The 24929-nt window shown below is 48.2% G+C and overlaps 1 protein-coding gene and 1 pseudogene across 1 annotated transcript in view; one reads left to right on the forward strand and one right to left on the reverse strand.

The window, feature by feature from the left end:
- Positions 1-24929, forward strand: part of FER1L5 (fer-1 like family member 5) — a 71411-nt gene that overhangs the window by 21561 nt on the left and 24921 nt on the right. Inside the window, exons 10-19 of the mRNA XM_006166563.3 lie at positions 2651-2681; positions 3275-3390; positions 3593-3716; positions 4139-4191; positions 6987-7055; positions 11794-11837; positions 11912-11994; positions 12068-12159; positions 13663-13791; positions 15679-15856. Coding sequence (XP_006166625.1) covers positions 2651-2681; positions 3275-3390; positions 3593-3716; positions 4139-4191; positions 6987-7055; positions 11794-11837; positions 11912-11994; positions 12068-12159; positions 13663-13791; positions 15679-15856 — 919 coding nt within the window. The remainder of the gene's footprint in view (positions 1-2650; positions 2682-3274; positions 3391-3592; positions 3717-4138; positions 4192-6986; positions 7056-11793; positions 11838-11911; positions 11995-12067; positions 12160-13662; positions 13792-15678; positions 15857-24929) is intronic.
- LOC102495441 (ribosomal L1 domain-containing protein 1 pseudogene) lies at positions 8748-10339 on the reverse strand (annotated as a pseudogene).

Here is a 24929-nt window from a genome sequence, read left to right on the forward strand (position 1 = left end):
AGAATGGAGGAGAATGTGCTTGCATGTGGTCGTTTTCCCTAGGGAAGAATGGAGGAGAAACTCCTAAGGGGTGATTTTTCACTTACCTCTTCTTTCTCTGTCTCTCTCCATTGAGTGCATGTGCCTTATGGGAAAAAAAAAAAAAACAAAACTAAATTAAACTAAAAAACAGTGCTTGGAGCCAATGGGTGATATGGTGGTTAAAGTGCTGGACTCCCATGTGGCCAACTGTGGCTCAAGTCCTGGAGCGGCAGCTTGCTTTCTCACTTTCCCTCTCTCTCCCTCTCTCTCTGTTTCTCTCTCTGGTGAACGCATGTGTCCTACAGTACATTTAAAAAATAATAATAATAAATAAAATTAATTGATACAATTATTCTAAAAATTAAAAAGTTCTCTTGGGGGAGCAGCAGATGGCATAATGGTTACATTACTGGACTCTCCTATGTAGTCACTTGCAGTTCGAGTCCCAGACCTAGCAGCTTAAAACTCACACCAGGTGCGTGTGCATGCATGCCCAAAATCCCAAGAGGAGAAGGGAAGAGAAGCAATTGTGGCGTGGCCATTCCCCCTGGAGAGTTATTTCCTGCTTTCTGTCTCTCTATCTCTCTGTCACTCCAGTGAGCACACACCCCCTAGAGAAAAAACATCCTCTCTTAAAAAACAAAAGTTCTCTTGGATGGGCCAGCAGGTGGTGTGGAGGTTAAAGCAGCTGGATTCCACATGGCCAACAGCCCAGTTTGAGTCCTGGACCCAGCAGCTTGTAAAACACACTGGGTATATGTGTGTGCATGCTCAAAGTCCCAAGAGGAGAATGGAGAAGGGATTGTGTGTGGCCACCCACCCTTGGGGGGGGTGACTTCTCATTTTTCCTCTCTCTCTGTCTCTCTCAGAGAGCACACGTGCCCTACAGCCACACTAAAAGAAAAAACAAGTTCTCTTGGGTAAATGTGTAGAAGTAAAATGACTAGGTCTTATGAGAGGCATATTTTAACTTTCAAAGATAATGCCCAGCAGTGCTTTCTCCAAAATTCAAAAGAGATTTTTCACTCCTTCACTTGTCCGTCAGCTGCTCCACATCCTCCTTAGTACCTGATACAGTCTGTCTTTCATTTCAGCCCTCTTAACGGTGCGTGGTAGTATCCCAGGGTGATTTTAATTTATGCCTCCCTGGTGATTAACGATGTTGAGCCTGTTGCCATGTGCTTGTCATCCTTGGTGAAATGTCCGTTCAAGTCTTTTGCTCCTTTTCACTGGGTTGTTCATTTTCTTATTACTGATATATGATTTGTAAATGTTTTATTCCTGTATATGACCACCCTTGCATTTTCTTTTCCTTTTTTTTTTTTTTTAAGGTTTTTGCAACAGTGCATGTATGCGCCTGGTATAATTTTCAAGTCGCTGGCTCTGGGACTCAAACCATGATCAACCATGTGGGAGTCCAGCACCTAGTCACCATGGCACTTTCTGGTCCAGTCCTTACATTTTCTTAAGTGTTCTCTAAAGAGCAGAAGTCTTACATTTTGATGAAGTCCAGTTTATCAAAATTTCCTTTGATGAATTGTGCTTTTGCTGTTGTATCTATAAAGTCTTTGCCTGCCTAACCCACAGGGATGACTGAGTTTTAATGCAGGCCTGGAGATTCTCTGTGGAACTTTTGGGCGTGGGTTACAAGGGTGGCCAGATGTCCTGTGACACTGCCCCACACAAACCACCTTCAATTCTGCACCGCACCCCTCGGGCCTCTCTCAGAAGCCATGTTCCAGGGGAACAGAAAAGCTCACCGTCTGCTGACCCCTACTTTGACCACGCTGTTCCCGTAGGATAGGAAACACTCTCCCCACACTCAGGGATAGGGAGGGTCAGCGGTGTGGGCCAGGCAGTGCAGTGTGGTGCCAAGGGCCTTTTCAATGCAGGCTTCCCACTCTCTACCCAAATGACTTTGAAGACCTGTCTCAAACTCAGTACCCTCCTCTGTGAGGTGGGAGGTGAGAGTGGATCTACATTCTGGGTTGTTGAAAAGATTGGGCTAGCAGGTGACATGCTGGTTAAGGCCCTGGGTCCCACATGGCCGACTCCACAGTTTGAGTCCAGACCCCACAGTTTGAAAAACACACTGGGCACTTGTGCCTGTGTGCCCAAAATGCCTAGAGGAAATCGGAGAAGAAGGGAACATAGCTTAGCCATCGCCCCAGGGGGGCCATTTCTCACTTTCCCTCTCCCTGTCTCTCCAGTGAGTGCACGTGCCCTATGGCAAGACCTGAAAAGAAAAGAAAAAGTTAGGGACCAGCAGATGGTGTAAAGGTTACATCGTTGGACTCCCACATAGCCAACTGCGGTTCGAGTCCTGGACTTGGTGGCTTGAAGCACAATGGGCGTGTGTGTGTGTACCCAAAATCCCAAGAGGAGAATGGAGGAAAAGGGATTGATTGTGGAGTGGCTATCCCACCTCGGGGGTGATTTCTTGCTCTCTGTCTCTCTGTTTCTCTGGTGAGCACATGCACCCTATAGCAAAAATCTCCCTAAAAAAGAAAAGAAAAGAAAGATTAAAGGTGCTAAGGCAGCCAAAGCTAATATTTGCCTGGGGTCAGGTGGTATCACACATCTTAGTTGGAGGCCCTAACTAATCCTCACCCCACTCTTGTCTTTTCAGACAGATATTGGGTATATCTACCATTCTCCAGGTAAGAGTTGTTGCAAATGTGTGTGTGTTCTGAGAAAAACCAGGGCCAGGGACGGCTCAACAGCCCCCTTTGTTCAACACATGGAGGTAGAATATTAGAGGGTGCATCCCTCCTGTACTTGACAGCAGTTCATGCTTCATGGGATTTCATCTTACTTTGCCACATAAACATGTATGCTACACAGGGCACCCCTGTGGGTCAAATGCTAACCTTTTGTGGCAACCCTGGGGTGGATTTCTGGTATTTTTTTGTGGGGGCAGTATTGGGAGACTGAAGTCTCAGAGGCCGTTTCCACCCTTGTCCAACATAATACACACACTCAGGTTGCGACGTGGATTTGGGGTGAAGAAACGCTCCCCTCTGGAGCGTCTGGCTCCAGCCAGGCAGTAACGGCAGTAGGTTCCAGAGTGGAAAGAGGGTCCCCCTTCCCTACAGGCACTGGATGGCAGCTTGTGAAGGCACTGTCATTGCTCTGGGTGTGACTCCACCAGTGAGGGGGACCGGAATACAGGAGACTTGTTTCCAGCCCCCACCCCCGGTGTCAGGGGAGAGGCCACGCCCGGAGCTGGTTCCCCAGGGCTCTGCCTCTCCAGGTCACACACTCCTGAGGAAGTGGTTAGGCCTCTGCAACCCACACAAGCCCGGCAGTGGTGTGACAGGCTACCTGAAAGTCACCATCTGTGCCCTCGGCGTGGGAGACCAGGCCTTGGTGAGGCTGCCCCACATCCCAGGAACGTGTCCTCCCCCGGCTGCTTCCCTGGAGGACCTTGGGCTCTCACAGTGGCCTCCGACCTTTGCATCCTTCCCGTCTGCCGTGTCATTGCAGGGTCGTCTCTCTCCTCTGGCACCGCGGGGGAGGCTGGCTATGACCGCCCATGACCTTGACTCTGTCCACTCTCTGGTCTCTCCAGGTGGATCAAAAGCTGCCCTATGGGGCTGACGACACCAGTATTCGGATCTTCAAGTCAGCCGCAGCCCCCATCCACGCGGCTTACCTGCAGTTCTTCATCTACTGCGCGGAGGACCTTCTTCTCAGTTAGAGCGGGCGGGGGAGGCGACCCCGAGGCTCCCCACACGGCACACCCTGGGTCTTCATGGGGCTCCCTCATTCCTTTTGATGCTAACCTGAGGTTTGGGGCGGAGGACAGAGTGAGGCTGAAACCCACCAGCCGCTGTTTTATGAAGGTCCTGTGGATGCCCTTTCAGCGAGCCCCACGCCCCTGCCCTTTGATACCCAGATGCAGACTGGAGGGTCCCCGTGCCCATCTCCCTGCCCCGTGTGGCCATGCACACAACACATGGAAGGGGCAGAGGGGTCACTGAAGACAGGTCTGCCCAAGGGGCACCTAACTAAATCACCTAACTTAGGGCAGGGCTCTAAGTTGCACTGTCTCCCTCTTTCCTCCCTCTGGGGAAAAAGTCACTGTTCCAGAAGTCTCTTAACTTCTCGTTCACAGAGAAAAACCTCTCAGTGAATCCTATGTTGGAGGTGGAACTCATTGGGGAAAAGGTAAGTGTAAAAGGGTCTGAGAGGGGTCACGTGGTGGCATGGAGGTTAAAGTGCTGGTTTCCCATCTGGCCAACCGTGGTTCAAATACCAAACCCAGTGGTTTGAAATATGCCGGGCTCATGTGCGTGCATGCCCAAAATCCCAAGAGGAGGATGAAGAGAAAGGGATTGCAGTGTGGCCATCCCCCCTGGGGGGGTGATTACTTTCATTATGTCTGTCTCTGTCTCTCTGGTGAGCAGATACGCCCTATAGCAAAGATCTCTGAAAAAAAAAGAAAGAAAGGGTCTGAGGCCCAGAGGAACTGGCACTTATAAAAACTAGGGTGGGGGAAGAGTGGACTGGTGCGCGGGCCTCCGAGGATCACATCCCAGCTCACCCACCAGGGGGCAGTGTGACCCGCGGAGGAGGCCGCCATGTCTTGTTCACCCCTACATGCCAGAGTTGTGCTCACTGCCTTGCTTGGAGCTGTCCAACCAGATGTGGAGGATGAGTGAGTGAATGAGACAACGTGCCAGCCAGCGAGCAACACTGGGACTGTCGCCATCCTCTGAGCCTCAGTTCCCTTATTGGCCCACTGAAAGTCTGGACCAGACAGTGACTGTAACATTACTTGAGCCTCTTTGAATACGGGGAAGCATTTGAAAATACGTTTTCCTCTTCTTTTCTATTATTATTTTTTTTTTTTTTTTTGAGAGGTTTTTGCTATAGGGTATGTGAGCTCACCAGACAGAGACAGAGAGACAGAAAGTGAGAAATCACCCCCAGAGAGGGGATGGCAATGCCACAATCCCTTTTCCTTCTGGGATCTTGGGCACGCACGCACACGCGCCCAGCGTGAGTTTTAAGCCACCGGGTCTGGGACTCAAACCGTGGTCGACTACATAGAGTTCAGCGACATAGCCATTACGCTAACTGCTGATCCCTGAAAATACGTTTTTCAAAGTGTGCTGATGAGTGTTGCGTGAAAAAAAAAAAAAAAAGAAAAGAAAAGAAAAAGTGCTGTATTTTCAAATTTGGGGGATGCTAGGTTAAATACACTTATCTCAAAATTCTTAAGGCATCATTTCTACCACGCTGTATCTGTTAGAAACAGGTCATTAAATCCAACCCAGACACGAGGGGACGGGAATTAATGTCCATCTTTTGAAGGGAGCAGTTCTAAAGACTTTGTGGTTATACTGAAAAGCACCATTTACCTAATAAGCCAGCATTTATCCCCCAGTGACTGGTCTGGGTACCCCAGTACTAGGGGAAATGTTCTTAGGTGGCAAGTGACACACTTCTTTTACATTTTTTGATATTTCTATGTTTATTTTAGTGTACCTTAAAAAACTTAATAAGGAGACCAGCAAATGGCATGGTGCTTGGGCTGTCGGACTCCCACATGGCCGACCGCGGTTTGAGTCCCGGACCTGGCAACTTGCTTTCAAATTCTCTCTCTCTCTGTGTCTCTCTTTCATCAAATTGAACAGTAATAATAACAAATAAAATTAAATAAATAAGGGGCTGGCAGGTGGCATGGTGGTTAAGGTGTTGGACTCCCACATGGTTGACGGCAGTACGAGTCCCTGACCTGGTGGCTTGCTTTTTCTCCCTTTCTCACTCTGTCCCTCTCTGGTCTAATTAAAAAAGATAAATAAATGGATAAAGTTAAATAAAATAATTCTTTAAAAAAATCAAGTAAATACTTCTTAAAAAATAAAAACTTAATGAGACCAACTAACACTTGATTTTACAGTTCTCACTGCTTAAAAGAAGGCTAAGTTTAAAAATTAAGCCAAATGATGAATTTAATTGTAAAGAAATTGCTTATTTTAATTTATTATTATTATTGTTATTCAGTTTGACCAGAGAGAGGGAGAGAAAGAAAGCAGGCCACCAGGTCTGGGACTCAAACTGGTAGTTGGCCATGTGGGAGTCCAGTGCCCTAACCACCATGCCACCTGCCAGCCCCCAAATGATGATTTTAAAAGGGATATGTAAGCTGCTGTCATCAGCTGTGTTTTTGTTCATTTTTCTGTTGGGATCTTAGATGTTAACAAAATCTATGTGTGTGCACTCACATAATAAAGTTGGTAGGCCTGTATCGATTTAAACGTGAAGCCGACTGGAAGTTAATTTAACAAAAATTATTAAAGAATATTTTCAATATAAATTGAAAATAAAGAACCTCAAGATAAGTACAATATAACTTCAAAGAGTCTACAGAAAAGTGGAATTAAAGTATGAGTTAGTATGAGTTTATTTTGGTGCGAAAAACTATATGAAATCTATGTCAAGCATTTCACAATACACACTTGCCAGGGACTTTTTTTTTTTTTTTTTTTTTTTTGAGAGATTTTCACTGTAGGGCGCGTGCGCTCGCCAGACAGACAGAGAGAGACATAGAGACAGAAAGCGAGAAATCACCCCCCAGGGGGGATGGTCACGCCGCAATCCCTTCTCCTCCATTCTCCTCTCGGGATCTTGGGCACGCACGCACACGTGCCCGGCGTGAGTTTTAAGCCACCGGGTCCGGGACATGAACTGCGGTCGACTACGTGGGAGTCCAGCGACATAGCCATTACGCTAACTGCTGGTTTCCCAGGGACTTTTTGAAAAGCCTTATACACAAAGGAGTCAAGCTGTACCTGACGGGAGAAGTTGTTAGAGTGTCATTAGACCAGAGAGCAGCCCACGCCCTCTGTGCTTGGACAGTGTCCACGTGTGGGCCGCGTGGGAGGGGCTGGAAGGCCAGGCTGACAGAGGGCCCACAAGGCAGGCAGTCACTGACATTGTTTTGGGACGTTTCCCAGCTCAAGACAAACGTGCAGACCAAAACCGAGAACCCGATATGGAACCAGATCCTGACCTTCCAGATTCAGGTATGGCTGCTCTAACACGCCTGCCCTTCCCCAACTACGCCCTAAATAGAAAGGACGTTGGGGTGTTTGTGGGGGGGTGGGAGAAGGTGGGGCCAAGGGGTTGGCTTGGTCAGGACCTATTTTGGAAAACCTTAGGTTATATCCCCAGCATTGAGCAATGAATGGATCACACAAATGGACCTTCCAGAGAACCTAAATGTTCTTTGATCCACACTAAAGAACAACCAAACTGGGCCAGCAGGTGGCGTGGAGATTGAGGCGCTGGATCCCGCACGGCTGATGGCGTGGTTTGAGTCCCAGACCAGTGGCTTGAAAAACCATGCCAGGCACTTGTGTGCGCACCCAAAATCTCGAAAGGAGAAACGGAGAAAGCATTGTGAAGTGACCATCCCCTGTTGGGGGTGCTTTCTCACTTTCCCTCTCTTTTGCTCTTTCTCCAGCAAGTGCAGATGCCCCCTAGCAAATTAAAAACAAACAGGTGTGGGCTGGCAGGTGGCATGGTGGTTAAGGGCTTTGGATTCCCACATGGTCAACTGTGGTTTGAGTCCCAGATCCAGTGGCTCGATTTCTCACTTTCTCTCTCTGTCCATCGTCTCTCTCTGATCAGATTAAAAAATAACAATAATAAATGGTCAACTGCACTGTCTGAGGCCCAGACTTCACAGCAAGCTGGGCACGCGTACACCCAAGGAGGAAGAGATGGGGAAGAAGGATTGCAGTGTGACTATTCTCCATGGGGGGGTGGGGGTGCTTTCTCTCTCTCTCTCTCTAGCCCTTGCTCTCGCTCTCACTCTCTCCCCCCTACAAGTGCACATGCCCTCTTGCAAAAAAAAAAAAAAAAAAAAAAGAATAAACAGTTAGGAGATAACCTGAGCTCTCTGCTAAGCGTAAGTGCACAGCACTGTGCGAGACAGCAATGTGGCTACCCAGGGTGTCCAGCTCGCCTGTACCCTATGTCGTGGGATATGAAAGCAGCTTCCCTCCTTCCTGGGATGCGAAGCCTTACTTCCTCTGAAACCTTCTGGTGAGTCCTAACTTTTATTTTTTAGCTTTGCTACGAGGTGCCTGTGCTCGCCAGAAAAAGGAGAGAGAGAGAGAGAGTGAGAAATCACCCCCTGGGGGGATGGCTATGCCACAATTCCGTCTCCTCCATTCCCCTCTTGCACATGTCCCCTAGCAAATTAAAAGCAAACAGGTGTGGGCTGGCAGGTGGCATGGTGGCTAAGGGCATTGGATTCCCACATGGCCAACCGTGGTTTGAGTCCCAGATCCACTGGCTCGATTTCTCACTTGGGCACACATGCACACATGTCCTGTGTGATTTCCAAGCCATTGGGTCCAGGATGTGCAATGGGCCATGTGGGATCTGGAGCCTCGAACTTCATGCCACCTTCTGGCCTTGATGAGTCCTCTTATTATTGTTTTTTTTTTTTTTTTTACATAATTAGAATCAACTTGTATTTTTAATGAAAAACACAAAGAGAAGCACTTTACTTTCCTTCTATTATATAAGCAAGCACAAAGACCAATTTAAAAATAGAACTTACTTTAAACCTCTTATACCCCGGAACATACACCAAGAGTCACCTGTGGAGGTTTATAAGCATATCAACTTCCAGGCCTGGTAAGACTATAGTGCAGTCTGGACCAAGCACGCTTAAGGTGCATTATGTTTCCTCCTATTTACTCACGTTAGGTTGACTGGGGCACTTGGGGTTTGGAGGGGCACTGTTTGGGGGTTTGGGGAGCTTTCTTTGCAGATTTGCTAGGAGTAGCAAAGAACTTGGCCCGAGGTGGGCTGGGACCAGACATCTGTTTTGGAGACGTCTTTTCTGGGCCATGTGTTTGCATCTCTACATTTCCTTTAGCTGGAGTTTCTATTGGTACAAGTTGTGGAATTTCATCTTCAGGTTCATCTTTCAGTTTCAGTTGGGCTTTCCGTTGGCCAGTCTTCTCCTGTTCTGCATTCACTCCTTTCTGGGGTCCAGAATTACTCACTGGAGCACCAGCAATTTTCGGTGCTACATCATCTTTAGTTCCGACTGATGCAGCCTTACCACCCTCTTGCATTATCTTTTTGTTTTTCTTCCTTTTCTTCTTCTGTTTTTCATATTCTTTTCCTCTGTGTTTCTCCTTTCCCAATTTTTTCTTTTCCTTCTGAGTAGGAGTGTATATTCTTTTGGCTCCATCCTGACTGCTGACAAACGAGGAGAAGATGGAAAGGGCAACCGATTTCTCAGTTTTCACAAACAAGAGTTTCATACTCTCCCATTTCCCTGGCAATTTTTCTGAAAGCCTTTCCGTGACAGCAACAACATTTTCAACGAGGTGCGGAGCCTGCATTCCAGTGTGACCAACGCGTCTAGTGCTGCAAGGACCGCTTTTCGGGATGTTTAATATGGTTCCACCTATGGAACTATCGATCTCTTTTTGATAAATTCTTGGCCAGAAGGTTCACACTTACTGGAACTTTCTTCCTTTGATAGAAATGCCTCCCAAGGTACGATGGTAAGAGCCGCCTGATCCTATCATCTGTGAGGAAGAAGTGGGAACCAGCAGTTAGCGTAATGGCTATGTCGCTGGACTCCCACGTAATCGACCGCGGTTCGTGTCCCGGACCCGGTGGCTTAAAACTCACGCCGGGCGCGTGTGCGTGCGTGCCCAAGATCCCGAGAGGAGAATGGAGGAGAAGGGATTGAGGCGTGACCATCCCCCCTGGGGGGTGATTTCTCGCTTTCTGTCTCTATGTCTCTCTCTGTCTGTCTGGCGAGCGCACGCGCCCTACAGTGAAAATCTCTCCAAAAGAAAAAAAAAAAAAGGAAGAAGTCAAAACTACTCAGTAGGCGAAGCTTGGCCTCACAGGCTTTATACTCCCTTTTCAAAGTCTGGGAAGGAATAATCTGAGAAGTGGTTTTAACTCCGTGCTTATTCAAAAGCTGTCTATAGAAACGTTCTGTCTTCTCAGGAGTCGAATTGGGTTCGTCTTTGGTAAACAAACAAATTTCTGCCAAATCTGTCCGAATACTAATAGGCAAGGGCAATCAGACCTTCAGCTCTTTACTAGGAATTTTCCACAATACCACCATTAAAAATACATCTTCATTCTCATTCAGAAGCAATCCATTACTGTTTTTCCTGGTTTTGGCATGTGCCAACAGAGCTTCCACTGCCTTTCTTATCTGCCCTTCATCCAACTGGTCCAGGGAGGTGGGGACAGCAGAAGTCTCGGGCAAGGCCACGGGCGCACCCGAATCGGACACTGCAGGGGAAGCCGAGGCCTCCATGTTGTCCTCACCTCGTGCAGACCTTGTTGTTATTTTTAAATTCAACCAAAGACAGAGAGCAAAGGGAAAATGAGAAAACAAGCCACCTGGTCTAAGACTTGAACCATGGTTGGCCATGTGGGATCCCAGAGCCTTAACCACCATGCCACCTGCAGGCCCCATGATGAGTCCTCATTTTTAACCATTCACTTCCTTGGATGAGTTTAGACTCTTTTTTCTTTTTCGGAGAGGTTTTTGCTATAGGCCACATGCGCTCGCCAGACAGACTGAGAGAGACAGAGAGACAGAAAGCAAGAAATCCCCCCCCCCAGGGGGGATGGCCACACCGCAATCCCTTCTCCTCCATTCTCTTCTCGGAATCTTGGGCATGCATGCACACGCGCCCAGCGTGAGTTCAAGTCACCGGGTCCGGGACTCTAACTACAGTCGACTACGTGGGAGTCCAGCGGCATAGCCATTACGCTAACTGCTGGTCCCAAGTTTATAGACTCTTAAAGTAGGAGGATATTTTTGAGGCGCCTAGTCCACCCTCCATCCTTAACAAGTGCAAGGCCCAGATCCTCAGATGCTCTGCGGATGCATCTTGGAAGTCCTTTGGTCATCTTCTTTCAGGCCCAGAAAAATGACCCAAGCCAGGCCCTTCCTCATCCCTCAGAGCAGTCTTCCCATGTCTGAAGAGTTCCAAACACACCTGGACTCTCACTCATTTTCCCCAGAACACGGGCTCCGGGGCTGGGGCCATTTGGGTGCAGGCCTCACTGTCACTAGTCCTTTGGCAACGCAGCAGACCGGTGTGAACCTCACTCTGAAGATGGTAGCATCAAAGCCAGCTGGCCCAGGGAACAGAGTCCAGGGCACTGCTGAAAATGAGCCTGTGGCAGGGGCCAGTCTGAGAGCACCAGGGTAGGAGAGGAGACAGCGCACCAGAGTCAAGGCAAGGAGCTCAGAGTGGGGAGCAGAATTTTTCTCAGGGTGCATTGAGAGATGGTCCAGTCATGAGTTTGAAACCGGAGGACTCAGGAGGTGGAAGGCCTGGATGCTTCATGGTGCCCATCTCCTGCCAATGTCCTTAAATGTGGGCAGCTTCCTCCTTCCTGGCTCAGCCCAGATGTAGGACTTCCCAACTGCTCTCAGAATCTGCACAGCCCTGGGGCCAGCGGGTAGTGTAGTGGCTAAGGCTCTGGACTCCCACACGGCCGACCTCGGGGCGAGTCCTAGACCTGGCAGCTTGAAATTCATTCTAAGTATGTGTGCATGCCTGTCCAAAGTCCTGACAGGAGAAGGGATTACGGTGTGGCCACCCCCTCTAGGGGGTGTTTTCTCGCTTTCTGTCTCTCTGGCAAGCGCACGCACCCTATAGCAAAAATCTCTCAAACGAAAACAAAAAAAAAAAACAAAAAACGACCTCTGCAGCCCGGGGAGAGCGCGCTCAGTGCTCTGCCTTTGCCTTGCAGCTGCCCTGCCTGTCCAGCTACATCAGGTTCCGAGTCCTGGACTGGTGAGCGAGCGGGGAGGCCAAAGCACACCGGGCGGGGGGAAAAGGCTCAGCCTGCAGAGTGCGTGTCTCTCCAGCTCTGCGAAAAACTGCCAGGATGAGATCGGCACTGCCAGCCTGTACCTCAACCAGATCTCGTCCACCGGAGAGGAGCTCGAAGGCAAGCAAAGTCCCAGTCCCCGCCTCCCACGCCTCTCCCTGTGGCCCTCCGTCCTCACCCTCTCTTCTTCCAGGGATGTTCTCTGGCTTCCTACCCTGCTTCGGCCCCAGCTTCCTGACTCTCCATGGGGGTAAAAAGGCCCCTTTCAGGATCCAGGATGGCACTGTAAGCTTCTCATGTCTGCTCAGGGGTCAGTGCAGGTAAACCAGCCATGTTAGCCACGGAAAACCCAGCGAAGCATGGGGGCCCGGGAAATGCCCAGGGACCATCGGCCCTGGTTTCTGTCTGCCGCGCTGGAGTGGAGGATGTGAAGCCTGTGTGTAAATAGCCTTGCACTTCTGGGACACGTGCCCCGCCACGCGGAAGGAACGGTCGGCGTGTTCTGGGTGGTCGTGGAGGAAGGGGCACGGAGGACACCTTAGGTAAGATTGTCAGCAGGTGTAGGAAACAGCACAGGTGACCGTGGAGAAGCATGTGGCAATTCAAGTGCCTTTTTTTTTTTACACACTTATTTATCTGTTTTTTTGTGTTGTGATTTTCCAGCTGCTGGGTCTGGGACTTGAACTGCCATGCCATGTGGGAGTCCAGTACTTCTACCACCACACCACCCGCACTTCAAGTGCTTTAAATAACTGGAGAAAGATGCCAGAAATGTAACCCAAGTTGGCTTAAATAAGAAAAGGAAACGAGGCTGGGAAGGGTTAGGAGAAAGAGCTACCGGTGCCAGGCCCTTGATGCCATTAGGAAGTTCTCTCGCTCACCCCTTCTCTCACTTCGGCCACTCTTCACATCCACCACATTCTGTTTTACTGCAGTCACGCCTCAGGGGTAGGCCTGTCCGCCAATGCCAGGAAAGCATTTTATTTCCAATTATTTATTTCAATGTATTTATTCTTTACGAGAGATTTTTGCTATAGAGTATGTGTGCTTGCCAGAGAGACAGAGAGACATAGAGACAGAAAGTGAGAAATCATCCCCCGGGGGCATGGCTACACCACAATCCCTTCTCTTCCATTCTCCTCTTTGGATTTTTGGCAAGCATGCACACACACCCGGGGTGAGTTTCAAGCCACTGGGTATGGGATTTGAACCACAGTCGGTCATGTGGGAGTCCAGTGATATAACCATTATGCCATCTGCTTGTCCCCCAATTTATTTATTTTTAATTTGACCAGAGAGAGAGGGGAAGTGAGAAAGCAAGCCTCCAGGTCGGACTGGACCCAGGTTGTCCATGTGGGAGTCCGGCTCCTCAGCAACCGTGTCACGTGCTGGCACCCTAGAGAAGCATCTTAATTGGGCTCCATAGGTCATGTGTGCTCCACTATGAACCAATCACTGTTGCCAAGAAGTCGGGGGCATGTCCTGATTGGCCAGGCCGGGAGCATAAGCTTAATGGTTAGCGTGAACCTCCCAAGCCTGGAACTTTTGTGATCTTTGGAAATGGCTAGCAGGCGGAACCGAGGAAGGGGAGCTGCGGGTGCTCAGAGTGCACAAGAAGGCTCAGGCCCCAGGTTTCCTCGCACAGAGGTGTCTGAGCCTCTAACACCACCCTGAGAGTGTGTCGGAGCCAGCCCCAGGCAGACAGTTGATGACTCAACAACCTTGACTTTGCAGAGGGCTTCGGGGGAGAGTCGCCTTTTCTCATCCCTTTCCTCTCTGTTACCCTAGTGTATCCCCGACTCTGTTAGGGACGGCTTGGCATATCGGGGCCGAGTCTTCCTGGAGTTAATCACCCAAGTCAAGTCCCATCAAGACTCTAGGATGAAGGATCTCTCCCAGGAAGTGACCAGGATAGAGGTAACCGCGGGACACAGGTAACCCAGGGCCCCAGCCGCGTGCTGTATGAGGGTGTGTATAGATGCCTTACACACTCAGGCCACCTGCGTGTGGACTCAGCCTCTGCTGGGGACTCACACCGTGCCAAATCCTGGCTGTTCAGGGCACCCTGAGGGTAAGGAGAAGACAGGTCTCACTTGAAGAAGTGGCTAACATAATTAAGGAGCAGGGGTGGCCATTCGTGGCCAGGTTTCTCAGGGCTTTGTAAGATAATCTGAAGCTGGTGGAGGTCACTGAGGCAGGACAGGGCAGGAGCAGGAGGAACAGAATTAACAAGAGACTGCTGAGGGGTAAGTCAGGGTCACCCAGTCAAGAGAAAGGGGAGTCTATGCTCGCATCTCAGTGGGGGAAAGCTGGAGAGGAGGCTCATTCCAGAATGGCCCAAGCCAATGACCAAATGACTTGGAAGAAGTAAGGCCGACTCACTAAGGGGGGGTCCATTTTCTGCCTTGGGTGACAAGGTGAGCACGGGCACTTGCACAAGGTGGGGTTTCTGAAGGAAGAGAAGGGCCGGGGAGAGGATGAACTCCATTTCTGACCTGTGCATGTGAGACACCACACAGACCAGCCCCTGAGGGTGCTGGACCCAAGGGTGTGCCACCTTCACACTAGGATTTGAACCTGTGATCATGAAGGAAATTGCCCAGGGAGAGAGAGTGAGGTGAAGGAGAAGGGAGCTGAGGATGAAGCCTCCCAATATGCTAGTGCTTCAAGGGGCTGGTGGAGAGGAGAAGGGGTTTGCGGAAGAGACTGAGGAGCAGTCTGCAGGAGCAGACGGGGGAAGATGCAGGAAGGATTGACCAGTGATCTTGAACGTAGGAGAGAGAAAAGGCGAGGACCCGAAGGAGTCTGCTGGTTACTAGGAAGGCGCCAGTGGTCGTGGACCTGGTTCAGGCAGCTGTGGGTGGGAGGGAGAAGTTGGAGCTACTGTGAAGAGGCAACGCTTCGAAGAAACTCGGCTGGAAAGTGGGAAGAGATGAGATCGGGGGCCGCTAAACAGAGGCTCAGATGGGAGAGAAAGACCTTTGTGGTTCTTTTATTTTTTAAAAAGAATTATTTTATTTATCTTATGTATTTATTTATTTTAATTTGACCCGAGAAGGCCAGAGAGAGAGAGAGAGAAAGTGAGAAAGCAAGCTGCCAGGTTCAGCACTTGAACCGCGGTTGGCCATGTGGGAGTCCAACACTCTTACCCACCACGCCACCTGCTGGCCCCTGTTTTGTTTGTAGATGGAGATCTGAGCTAGTCAGCGGACAGGGCAGAGACTGGCTAGAGAAATGGAACAGCTGCTGATGTGGTGGATAGAGGGTCCGAGCCCTGGGGGGCATGAGAACAGACATAGTCGGGTGATAGTAGGCAGTTGGGGCAGGAATTGGGGAGGTTCAACCTTTTTAAGAGGAGAAGGGGAGCTTGGAAGAGCCATGAAAAGCAGGTGTGTGTGTGCACACATGCATGTGCAAGCCCATGTAAACTTCTGAAGAGGGTGTTTCGGCAAAAATGGAGTTGGCGCCTCTACGTGGAATGGAGGTGCGTTGGCCTAACTCGAAGCCTAGCCTGAACAGGGAGGAGACACCTTGCCTGGTTTCAAGAAGGGAAGGCACCAGGGCTGTTGACTGGAGTGTGCAAGTAACTGAGGTCCCAAGAGGACCTGTGCTGGATCAGCTGAGGCAAGGACGCCCATGCAGGGTTTGGAGGTAGAGGTTGCTGCTGGTCTAGCGCACCCTGCAGAGAAGCAAAGCTGGCTTTTCACAGAAACAGGGCACCTCGTCCTGCCTCCCTGCCTGTCTGTATGGCCTTGTTCGTGTCTTGGCTTACATGCTGGGGACATGGGGGGGTTATTGTTTCAGAAGCACCAGAACCGCCAAAAGTACGGGCTGTGCGTCGTCTTCCTCTCCTGTACCATGATGCCCAACTTTAAGGACCTGATTCAGTTCGAGGTCAGCATCGGCCACTACGGAAACAAGACGGACCTGGGTTACAAGCCTCTAGTCTCAACCACGCAGTACAGCCCAGTGATACATGACGGTAATAGTCACATTCGAGCCCAGGGCAGGCACAGCCACTGCACACAGGCTCTGCGCTGGGCTCTCCCAAGGCTATTAGCTCATGGAGCATTCCTGGACGGTATTTCCCCACATTCCACACCCGAGGGAAACGAGGCTCAGGGATGTGAAACCACGTGTCAAAAGTCGCATAGCTAGTAGGTGGTGAGCCCAAGTCCTTCTCTTCACTGCTTTCTACACTCCCACTCCCCCAAACACACCTTCTCCCCAAAGACTCTGACCCCTTCCCAGCCATCCCACCACGTGCCAGTTCAGCCACCCACTGAGTACCATCTACCACCCGTCTGTCCACCCTTTCCCTGTTCACTGCTCATTTATCCATCCACCCAGCCACGCGGTCCCACCTCCCACTCCTGAACACCCCGCCACCACCCATCCACCTACTCGTCCAATACGGGTTTATTGGGCACGCCTGTTGGGCGCTGGACGGCAGAGGTTCTCAAAGGGCAGTTGCTGGGCCAGTGTCAGCGTCATTTGGGGACTTGATAGAAATGCAGATTTCTCACCCCACCCCAGACCTACCAAGTCAGAAAAGGTGGGATTGGGCCCGCACCCATGTTCGAACAAGCCCTCAGGTGATTTGAGGTGCGTGCCAATGTTCGAGGACGCTCTGCAGAGCCATCCTGTCCCACGTCGTTTTGTCGTCTTTGCCATCTCATCCCGCCAGAGCTTTTCCGTGTGACCCACTTCTCTACGTGTTTAAGCAAAATCAAAGCTTTATCGAGACGTAATTGACACACCGTTCTCCCATCTAACATGTCAGAAAAGTCGTGATGCATTTTCGCACAGAAAAAAATATGTCATGGCTTTTCCGATGACCCAGTATAATTCAGTAGTTTTTAACATAGTCACAGAGTGGGGTAACCATTACCAGAATCAATTTGAGAACATGTTATTCACTCCAGAAAGAAACCCTGTACTCCTCTGCAGTCTTCCCCCTTTCTCTCCCACCCTCCTGCCTTAGGCAACCACTTTCAACTTTCTGTCTCTGTCATTTTTCTATTCTGGGCATTAGACACAATCACAATATGTGGAGTTTTTTTTTTGTTGGGAGAGGTTTTTGCTATAGGGTGCATGCGCTTGCCAGACAGACAGAGAGACAGAGAGACAGAAAGCGAGAAATCACTCCCCAGGGAGGATAGCCATGCCGCAATCCCTTCTCCTCCATTCTCCTCTCGGGATCTTGGGCACGCACGCACATGCACCCGGTGTGAGTTTTAAGCCACCGGGTCCGAGACGCGAACCACGGTCGACTACATGGGAGTCCAGCGACATAGTCATTACACTAACTGCTGGTTCCCAATATGTGGAGTTTTTGTTACTTCCTTCCTTCACTTAGTGCGATGTGCTATTTGGTTTTTTTATTATGATGTGAATATATATATATATATATTTATTTTATATATTTTATATACATGTAGATAAAATGTATATGTACAGCTTAAAGAAGAAGAGTGAATACCCATGAATTCCTATCCTGCTTAAAATATAAAAATTGTTAGTCCTGTTTTGGGGGCCGGCAGGTGGCATGGTGATTAAGGCATAGGACTCCCACACGGTCGATCAGAGTTCAAGTCCTGGACCTGGCAACTTGCTTTCTCACTTTCTCTCTCTCTCTCTCTGTCCCTCTCACATGAGTTTTAAAATAATAATAATAATAAATAAAGTTAGATAAATAAATTTCTCAAAAAAAGAAAGTCCCGTTTTGCTTTTCCCAGATTCGTTCATCCAAAAATAATCATGATCCTGACTCTTTTTTTTTTTTTTTAAGAGATTTTTGCCTTTGGGTGTGTGTGTTCACCTGAGAGAGAGTCAGAGACAGTGAGAGGGAAAATGAGAAATCACCCTCCAGGGGGATAGCCATGCCACAATTCCTTCTCCTCCATCCTTCTCCTGAGATCTTGAGTACTCACGCACATGCACCTGGAGTGATTTTTAAGCCACTGGGTCCAGGACTTGAACTGCAGTCAGTCACGTAGGAATCCAGTGACATAACCATTACATCATTTGCTGGTCCTGCAAGTTTTTTAAATATCTGAAAAGTGGGGCCAGCAGGTGGTATGGTGGTTAAGGCACTGGATTGGATGGCCCAACGCAGTGACTGTTCTAGACTGGACCTGGCAGCTTGAAACTCACACCAGGCACATGTATGTGCATGCCCAAAGTTCCAAGAGAAGATGGAGGAGAAGGGATTGTGATATGGCCATCCCCCTGGGAGGGGGTGGTGATTTTTCACTTTCCCTTCTCCTCCATTTTCTTCTCCAGGTGTGTTTCAAGCCACCGGGTCTGGGACTCAAACTGTTCAGTGATTGTGGTAGTCCTGCTCCTTAACCACCATGACACCTGCTGGCCCTGTCTTGGTCTTCTGCATCTGACCCGTTCTAGTGGGTGTAAACGTGTCATTGCATGTCTCTAATCATTAATGATGTTAACCATTTTCCCATGTGCTTAGTAGGTCATTTATCACATCTTTCTTTAGAGAATGGACTGTCTTTTGCCTATCTTTTTTTTTTTTTTTTTGAGAGGTTTTTTTTCGCTATAGGGCACGTGCGCTCGCCAGACAGACAGAGACATAGAGACAGAAAGCGAGAAATCACCCCCCAGGGGGGATGGTCACGCCGCAATCCCTTCTCCTCCATTCTCCTCTCGGGATCTTGGGCACGCACGCACACGCGCCCGGCGTGAGATTTAAGCCACCGGGTCCGAGACGTGAACTGCGGTCGACTACGTGGGAATCCAGCGACATAGCCATTACGCTAACTGCTGGTTCCCTTGCCTATCTTTTATAGAGTTGTTTATTTTCTATATTGGCTTGCAGGAGTTTTTTTGTATTTTGGATCTAAGTCCTTTGTCAGATAATTCGGGCTAATAATTTTCTTTCGTGTGTTGCTTGACTTTTCAATTTCTAAACAGTGTCTTCTGAAGATCAGAACATTCTAATTTGATGAAGTCCAGTTTATTGGCCATTTTTTCCCCTCCTTTAAAAAAAACATTGCCAGAGGGCTTGTGTACGCACTGAGGGGCAGAGGGGAAGAGAACCCCTGCTCCCAAGGGGGTGCAGTCACTCCACCACCCTTTCTTCCATTCCCATCCCACCAGGACTATCTGCACACATGCACCCAGTGTTATTGTTTCTTCTTTGTTAAATATGTTGTGCTAGTTTTGTTTATTTATTTTTAATCAAATTTTACATTTTTAAAACATTTTTAAACCTCTAGAGGGTTTTTGCCATAGTGTGTGTGTGCTTGCTGGAGAGAGAGACAGAGACAGTGGGAGGGAAAATGAGAAATCACCCCCTGGGGGGATGGCCACATCATAATCCCTCCTCTGTTCTCCTCCCCAGATCTTGGGCACGCACACATATGCATCTGGCATGAGTTTCAAGTCACTGGGTCTGGGATTTGAACCGCAGTTGCCCATGTGGGAGCCCAGCGATGTAATTGCTATGCCATCTGCTGGTCCCAATTTAACTTTATTGCAGAGACTTTGGGCCAAAATCCTCAGCCAGAGCCCTCCCTTACAGGCAGCCGAAACCTATGGATCAGGTCATGGTGGTGAGTAAGATCATCAGAGCACCTGCCCTTCTTTTTATTTTTTTTTTTAAGATTTATTTATTTAATTAATTTCACTTGTCATTATTATTTCTTTAATTTGACCAGAGACAGGCAGAGAGCAAGAAAAGGAAAATGAGAAAGCAAGCCTTTGGGTCTGGGACTCGAACTGCAGTTGGCCATGTGGGAGTCCAGCACCTGTAACCACCATGCCACCTGCCAGCCCAGTGCCCATGGTTCTTGTGACCCTACCCTTCCACCCCTCCGGTATAAATACATCACGTCTCTTTGGTAGTGGGGATTGAAGCACCTCCAGCTTCAGACCTCCTCCTCCGCCCCCGCTCTCTTTCTCTCTAAAACTTTCCTTTTTCTCTTGGGATAGCACCTCCTGAGTCTTACTCTGAACTCTGACAATTATTATTATTATTATTTTAATTTGCTACAGGGCACGTGCACTCATGAGAGAGAGAGAACAAGGAAGCCACCAGGTCCAGGACTCGAATCATGCTCAGCCATGTGGGAATCCACCGTCCTAACCACCACACCACCTGCTGCTCCCCACCCCTGCAACCAGTGTGTTTTTCCAAGCCACCAGGGCTTGGATATGAACTGTGGTCAGCCATGTGGAACCCAGCTCCCAGTGCAGCACTTAACCCCTATGCTATGGGGCTGGCCCTTCTTTCATTCTTAACAATGAAGAGCATATGCATGTACGACAGAGAAAGGACCCTGGGGACCAGCAGTTAGCGTAATGGCTATGTCGCTGGACTCCCATGTAGTCGACCCCAGTTCGCATCCTGGACGTGGTGGCTTAAAACTCATGCCGGGCACGTGTGCGTGTGTGCCCAGGATCCTGAGAGGAGAACGGAGGAGAGGAGATTGCGGTGTGGCCATCCCTCCTGGGGGGTGATTTCTCGCTTTCTGTCTCTCTGTCTGTCTGGCAAGCGCATGTGCCCTATAGCAAAAACCTCTCAAAATTAATTAATTAGTTAATTAATTAATTTTTTTTTTTAAAAAGGACCCTCAACAGGGTCACATCATGCCACATCTCCTTTCCCCAGATCTCCAACAGCTCTGGATCTTGGGTAATTGCATGAGTACTCAACACATTTTCAGACTGACCCTGGGGGCTTGAACCACAGTCAGTCAAGTGGGACCTAAGCACCTTAAACACTATGCCGACCCACTGGCCCCTCCAAGTGCAAACATTTTTAATTTGGATGAAATCTGATTCATTTTTTTCTTCTATGTTGTCATATCTAAGAATTCTAATCCAAGATCATAAAGATTTTCTATTTTTTCTTTATTGTTTTAAAATTTTATTGTTTTAATTCTTAACATTTTGGTCCACGACTCTTTTGAATTAATTTGCATGTGGGTTCTGATTGCTCAAGCACCATTTATTATAAAGAATATCCTTTCCCTGGGACCGGCAGGTGGCATGACGGTTAAGGCGCTGGACTCGCACATGGCCAACCAGGGCTCTAGTCCCAGACCTGGTGGCTTGCCTCACTTTTCCCTCTCTCTCTCTCTGGTTAGTGCATGTGCCCTATAGCAAATGAAATAATCATAATACTAAATAAAATTAGATTAAAAAATATCCTTTTCCTATGTGAATTTTTTTTAAAAAAATAAGGAATTATTTAGGGGCCAGAAGATGGTGTAGCAGTCACATTGCTGGACTCCCACATGGCCGGCTGCATTTTTGAGTCCTGAACACAGTAGCTTGAAACTCATATTGGGCGTGTGTTTGTATGTGCCCAAGATCCTGGAGGAGAAGGGACTATGGCGTGGCCATCCTCTTGGGGGAGGGGGTTAATTTCTCACTTTCCCTCTCACTATCTCTGTCTCTCTCACCAGTGAGCACATGTACCCTAAGACAAAATCCTCTAAAAAATTATTTATTTTATACTTTCATTTATTATTATTGTTTTAAATTATTATTTATTTGGGGCCAGCAGGTGGTGTAGTGGTTATGGCGCAGGACTCCTACATGACAAACTACAAACTGCAGTTCAAGTCCCAGACCTGGCAGTTTGAAAATCACAACAGAAGGGGGTCAGCAGGTGGTGTGGTCATTAAAGGAGCTGTATTCCCACATGGCCAATTATGGTTTGAGTCCTGGGCCTGGAGGCTTGCTTTCTCATTTTCCCTTTCTCTCTGTCTCTGTCTGGTCAAATAAAAATAATAATAATAACAAATGAAATTTAATAAATAATTCTTTAAAAAAAAAAAAGAAAGAAAAGAAAATCATGTTGGAAGTGTGTGTGTGCGTGCCCAAAAATCCCAGGAGGAGAAGGGATTATGGTGTAGTCATCCTCTCCGGGGGACAATTTCTCACTTTTCCTCTCATTGTCTCTCTTTCTCTGGTGAGCAAATGCACCCTATGGCAAAAACCTAAACAACAACAACAAAGAATTATTAAATTTTATTTATTATTATTATTTTAAACCTTTTTTAAGGTTTATTTATTTATCATCATTGTTATTTTTAAATTTGCTATAGAGCACGTGCACTCATCAGACAGAAAGAGAGGGAAAATGAGAAAACAAGCCAACATGTCTGGGACTCAAACCACAGTCAGCCATGTGGGAGTCCAGCACCCCAACCACCATGCCACCTGCTTACTTTGAGAGAAAAAGAGAGGGAAAGTGAGAAAGCAAGACGCCAGGCCAGGATTCAAACCTGTGGTCAACTAAGTGGGCATGCAGTGCCTCAATCACCACACCCCCTGCTGGCACCCACGAGAGTTTTCTTAAATCATACGTAAAAATACCTATTCTGTTCGATTGTTTATGTCTACTTCAGGGGCTCCATTTATCAGTTTAATGAGTCTCTGTGGTTTTCCTCTATGTCTTTCATCCCCCCCATCTTTTTAATTTTTAGGAATTGTCTATTTAATTTTATTATTATTTTTTGATTGATTTTTTTGGAGAGGTTTTTGCTATAGGGCATGTGCGCTCGCCAGAAAGACAGAGAGAGACAGAGAGACAGAGAGATAGAAAGTGAGAAATCACCCCCTAGGGAGGATGGCCACACCACAATCCCTTCTTCTCCATTCTCCTCTTGGGATCTTGGGCACGCACGCACAGGCACCCGGCATGAGTTTTAAGCCACTAGGTCTGGGACTCGAACTGCAGTCTACTACATGGGAGTCCAGCGACACAGCCATTATGCTAACTGCTGGTCCCTGATTTTATTATTTTTTTACATTTGTTATAGGGCATTTAGGCTCACCAGAGAGAGACGGGGTGGTGGGGGGGAGGAGTGAGAAAGCAAGTCTCCAGGCCTGGAACTTACACTGAGGTAGGCCATGTTTAGCGCCTTAACCACCATGCTACCTGCTGGCCCCAATCTTGCTTTTTAATGCTTTCTTTCCACTTCATTTTGGTCACTTTCTTACTTCTGTGCACCTCCCTCAATTTTCTGCAGGGTCTATTAAAATATTTCTTGCTTATAGAGGTGTAATGATTACATCATGGGACTCCCACGTGGTCGACCGCAGTTTGAGTCCTGGGCCCAACAGCTTAAACTCACACTGGGCACGTGTACGTGCGTGCCCAAAATCCACAGATAAGACTGGAGGAGAAGGGATTGCAGCATGACCATCTCCCCAAGGGGTGCTTTCTCGCTTTCTCTCTCTCCGTCTCTCTTGGTTTCTCCAGTAAGCGCACACGCCCTATAGCAAAAATCTCCAAATAAATAAATAAAGTATTTCTTGGGTTTCTTTTTATGTTGGTCTTCCTTTCTCTGATGTTTTTTCTTCTGCTTGTTTTCTATTCTCCGGCTCACATTTCCTTGTCTGCTTCCCGGTTCCTTCAGGGAGCATATTTTTGCTGGCACTTTCCATGATGGGCCCCACTGGGCCTGCTTCCTGCTGTCCTGTCGGGCCGGTCACCTTATCCCGCTGGCTTCTGCTGCCCCTCACCACTTTGGGCTTCTGCGGTGATTGGAGTTGCTTTTGGCCGTCCTTCTATGTATTTTGAGTCTGCAGATTATATCTGTCTCCTTGTTTTGCTGAAAATGGAGTTATTTTCCTTCCCCTTGTTGCCTTTGTAAGCTGTCCAAGAGTAGCAGACGAGGAAAATCGCTATCCTGTATCTCACGCTCATGCTGAGAACCCATCCACTGAGTCCTGGATCTCTGCTTATGTGTCATTCTAATGATTTACCCAGCACTGGGGTCTGAAACCTGTGCCTTCCACCAGTGGTGGGAAATTATAAGATATATTCTCTTTGAAAATGCCTTCTTTTTCTCCTTTGTACTTCCTCCCAGAACTCACTCTATCCTCTGAGGACCTTCTCTGCTGTCTTTCATGTGTTTAAATCTCTCTTCCATATTTTTTATCCTGTTACCTCTCTGGGCTACGTTCTGGATCATTTATTCTAGATGTTCTCAGGAAGACCTTAGGAAACCATTCTGTTAGAAATTACTTGAGGGGGCCAGAAGATGGCGTAGGGGTTACATTATTGGACTCCCACATGGTCAACCACTATTCAAGGCCTGGACCCCGTGGCTTGAAACACACTGGGTATGTGGGTGGATGCTCAAGATCTCGGGAGGAGAATGGAAGAGAAGGGATTGTGGCATGGCCATCCCCCTTGGGGATTTCTCACTTTCCTTCTCACTGTCTCTGTCTTTTCCCCCACCCAAGTACATGTGCCCTGAAGCAAATATTTATAAAATAAATAAATTAATTAATTAATAAAAAAAGGAAGCAAATATCTCTAAAATAAATAAATTAATTAATTAATAAAAAATTTAAAAAATCACTTGGAGACCAGCCAGTGGTAGTGGTGAGGCAACCCTCTGCAACACTGGACTCACACAGGAGGTCCTGTCATGCCTGTCAGGCAGGCATGCACCCCGATGCCTGGAATCCAGAGTGGCTGAGGCTGGGGGTGGATTGCAGTATGATGATCCCATTGGGGTGCCTGTCTCTCTCCCAGACTTTAATAAATGAAGGGGAGCTAGCTCCTGGCCTCGCGGTTAAGGGAACTGGGTGCTACATGGCCAATCATAGCTCAGGTCTCAGCCCTGGAGATTCAAGAGACACATTGGTCATGTGTGCGCATGCTCCAAATTCCGAATTCCTACAGGATGTAGAGAAGGAGGAGAGGGGATGGCGACATGGCCTCCCCCATGGGGGAGAGCTTTCTCCCTCTCCTCTCTGCCAAGAACAAGTGCCCTATTGCAATAAAAAGAGTAGATCTATAATTAAAATAAAATTGCCCAGCAGCTCCCCTCCCCCACTTCGTTCTTTTCCATAGCATTTCCCACCATTTGACACACGCATTTCACATACTTATTTTACCTTTTTTGCACTCACTTTTTAAATTGGTTTGTTTTGCTCTGTTACAGGCATGTGTACTTGCTGGGGAGAGATAGCAAGAGAAAAGGGAAAGTAAGAAATCACTCCCCAGAGACAATGGCCACACTTCAATCCCTTCTCCTCCATTCTCCACTCAGGATTTGGGGCACACA

This window comes from Tupaia chinensis, unplaced genomic scaffold, assembly GCF_000334495.1.
Source record: "Tupaia chinensis unplaced genomic scaffold, TupChi_1.0 Scaffold144276_1, whole genome shotgun sequence".
Classification (NCBI taxonomy): domain Eukaryota; kingdom Metazoa; phylum Chordata; class Mammalia; order Scandentia; family Tupaiidae; genus Tupaia; species Tupaia belangeri.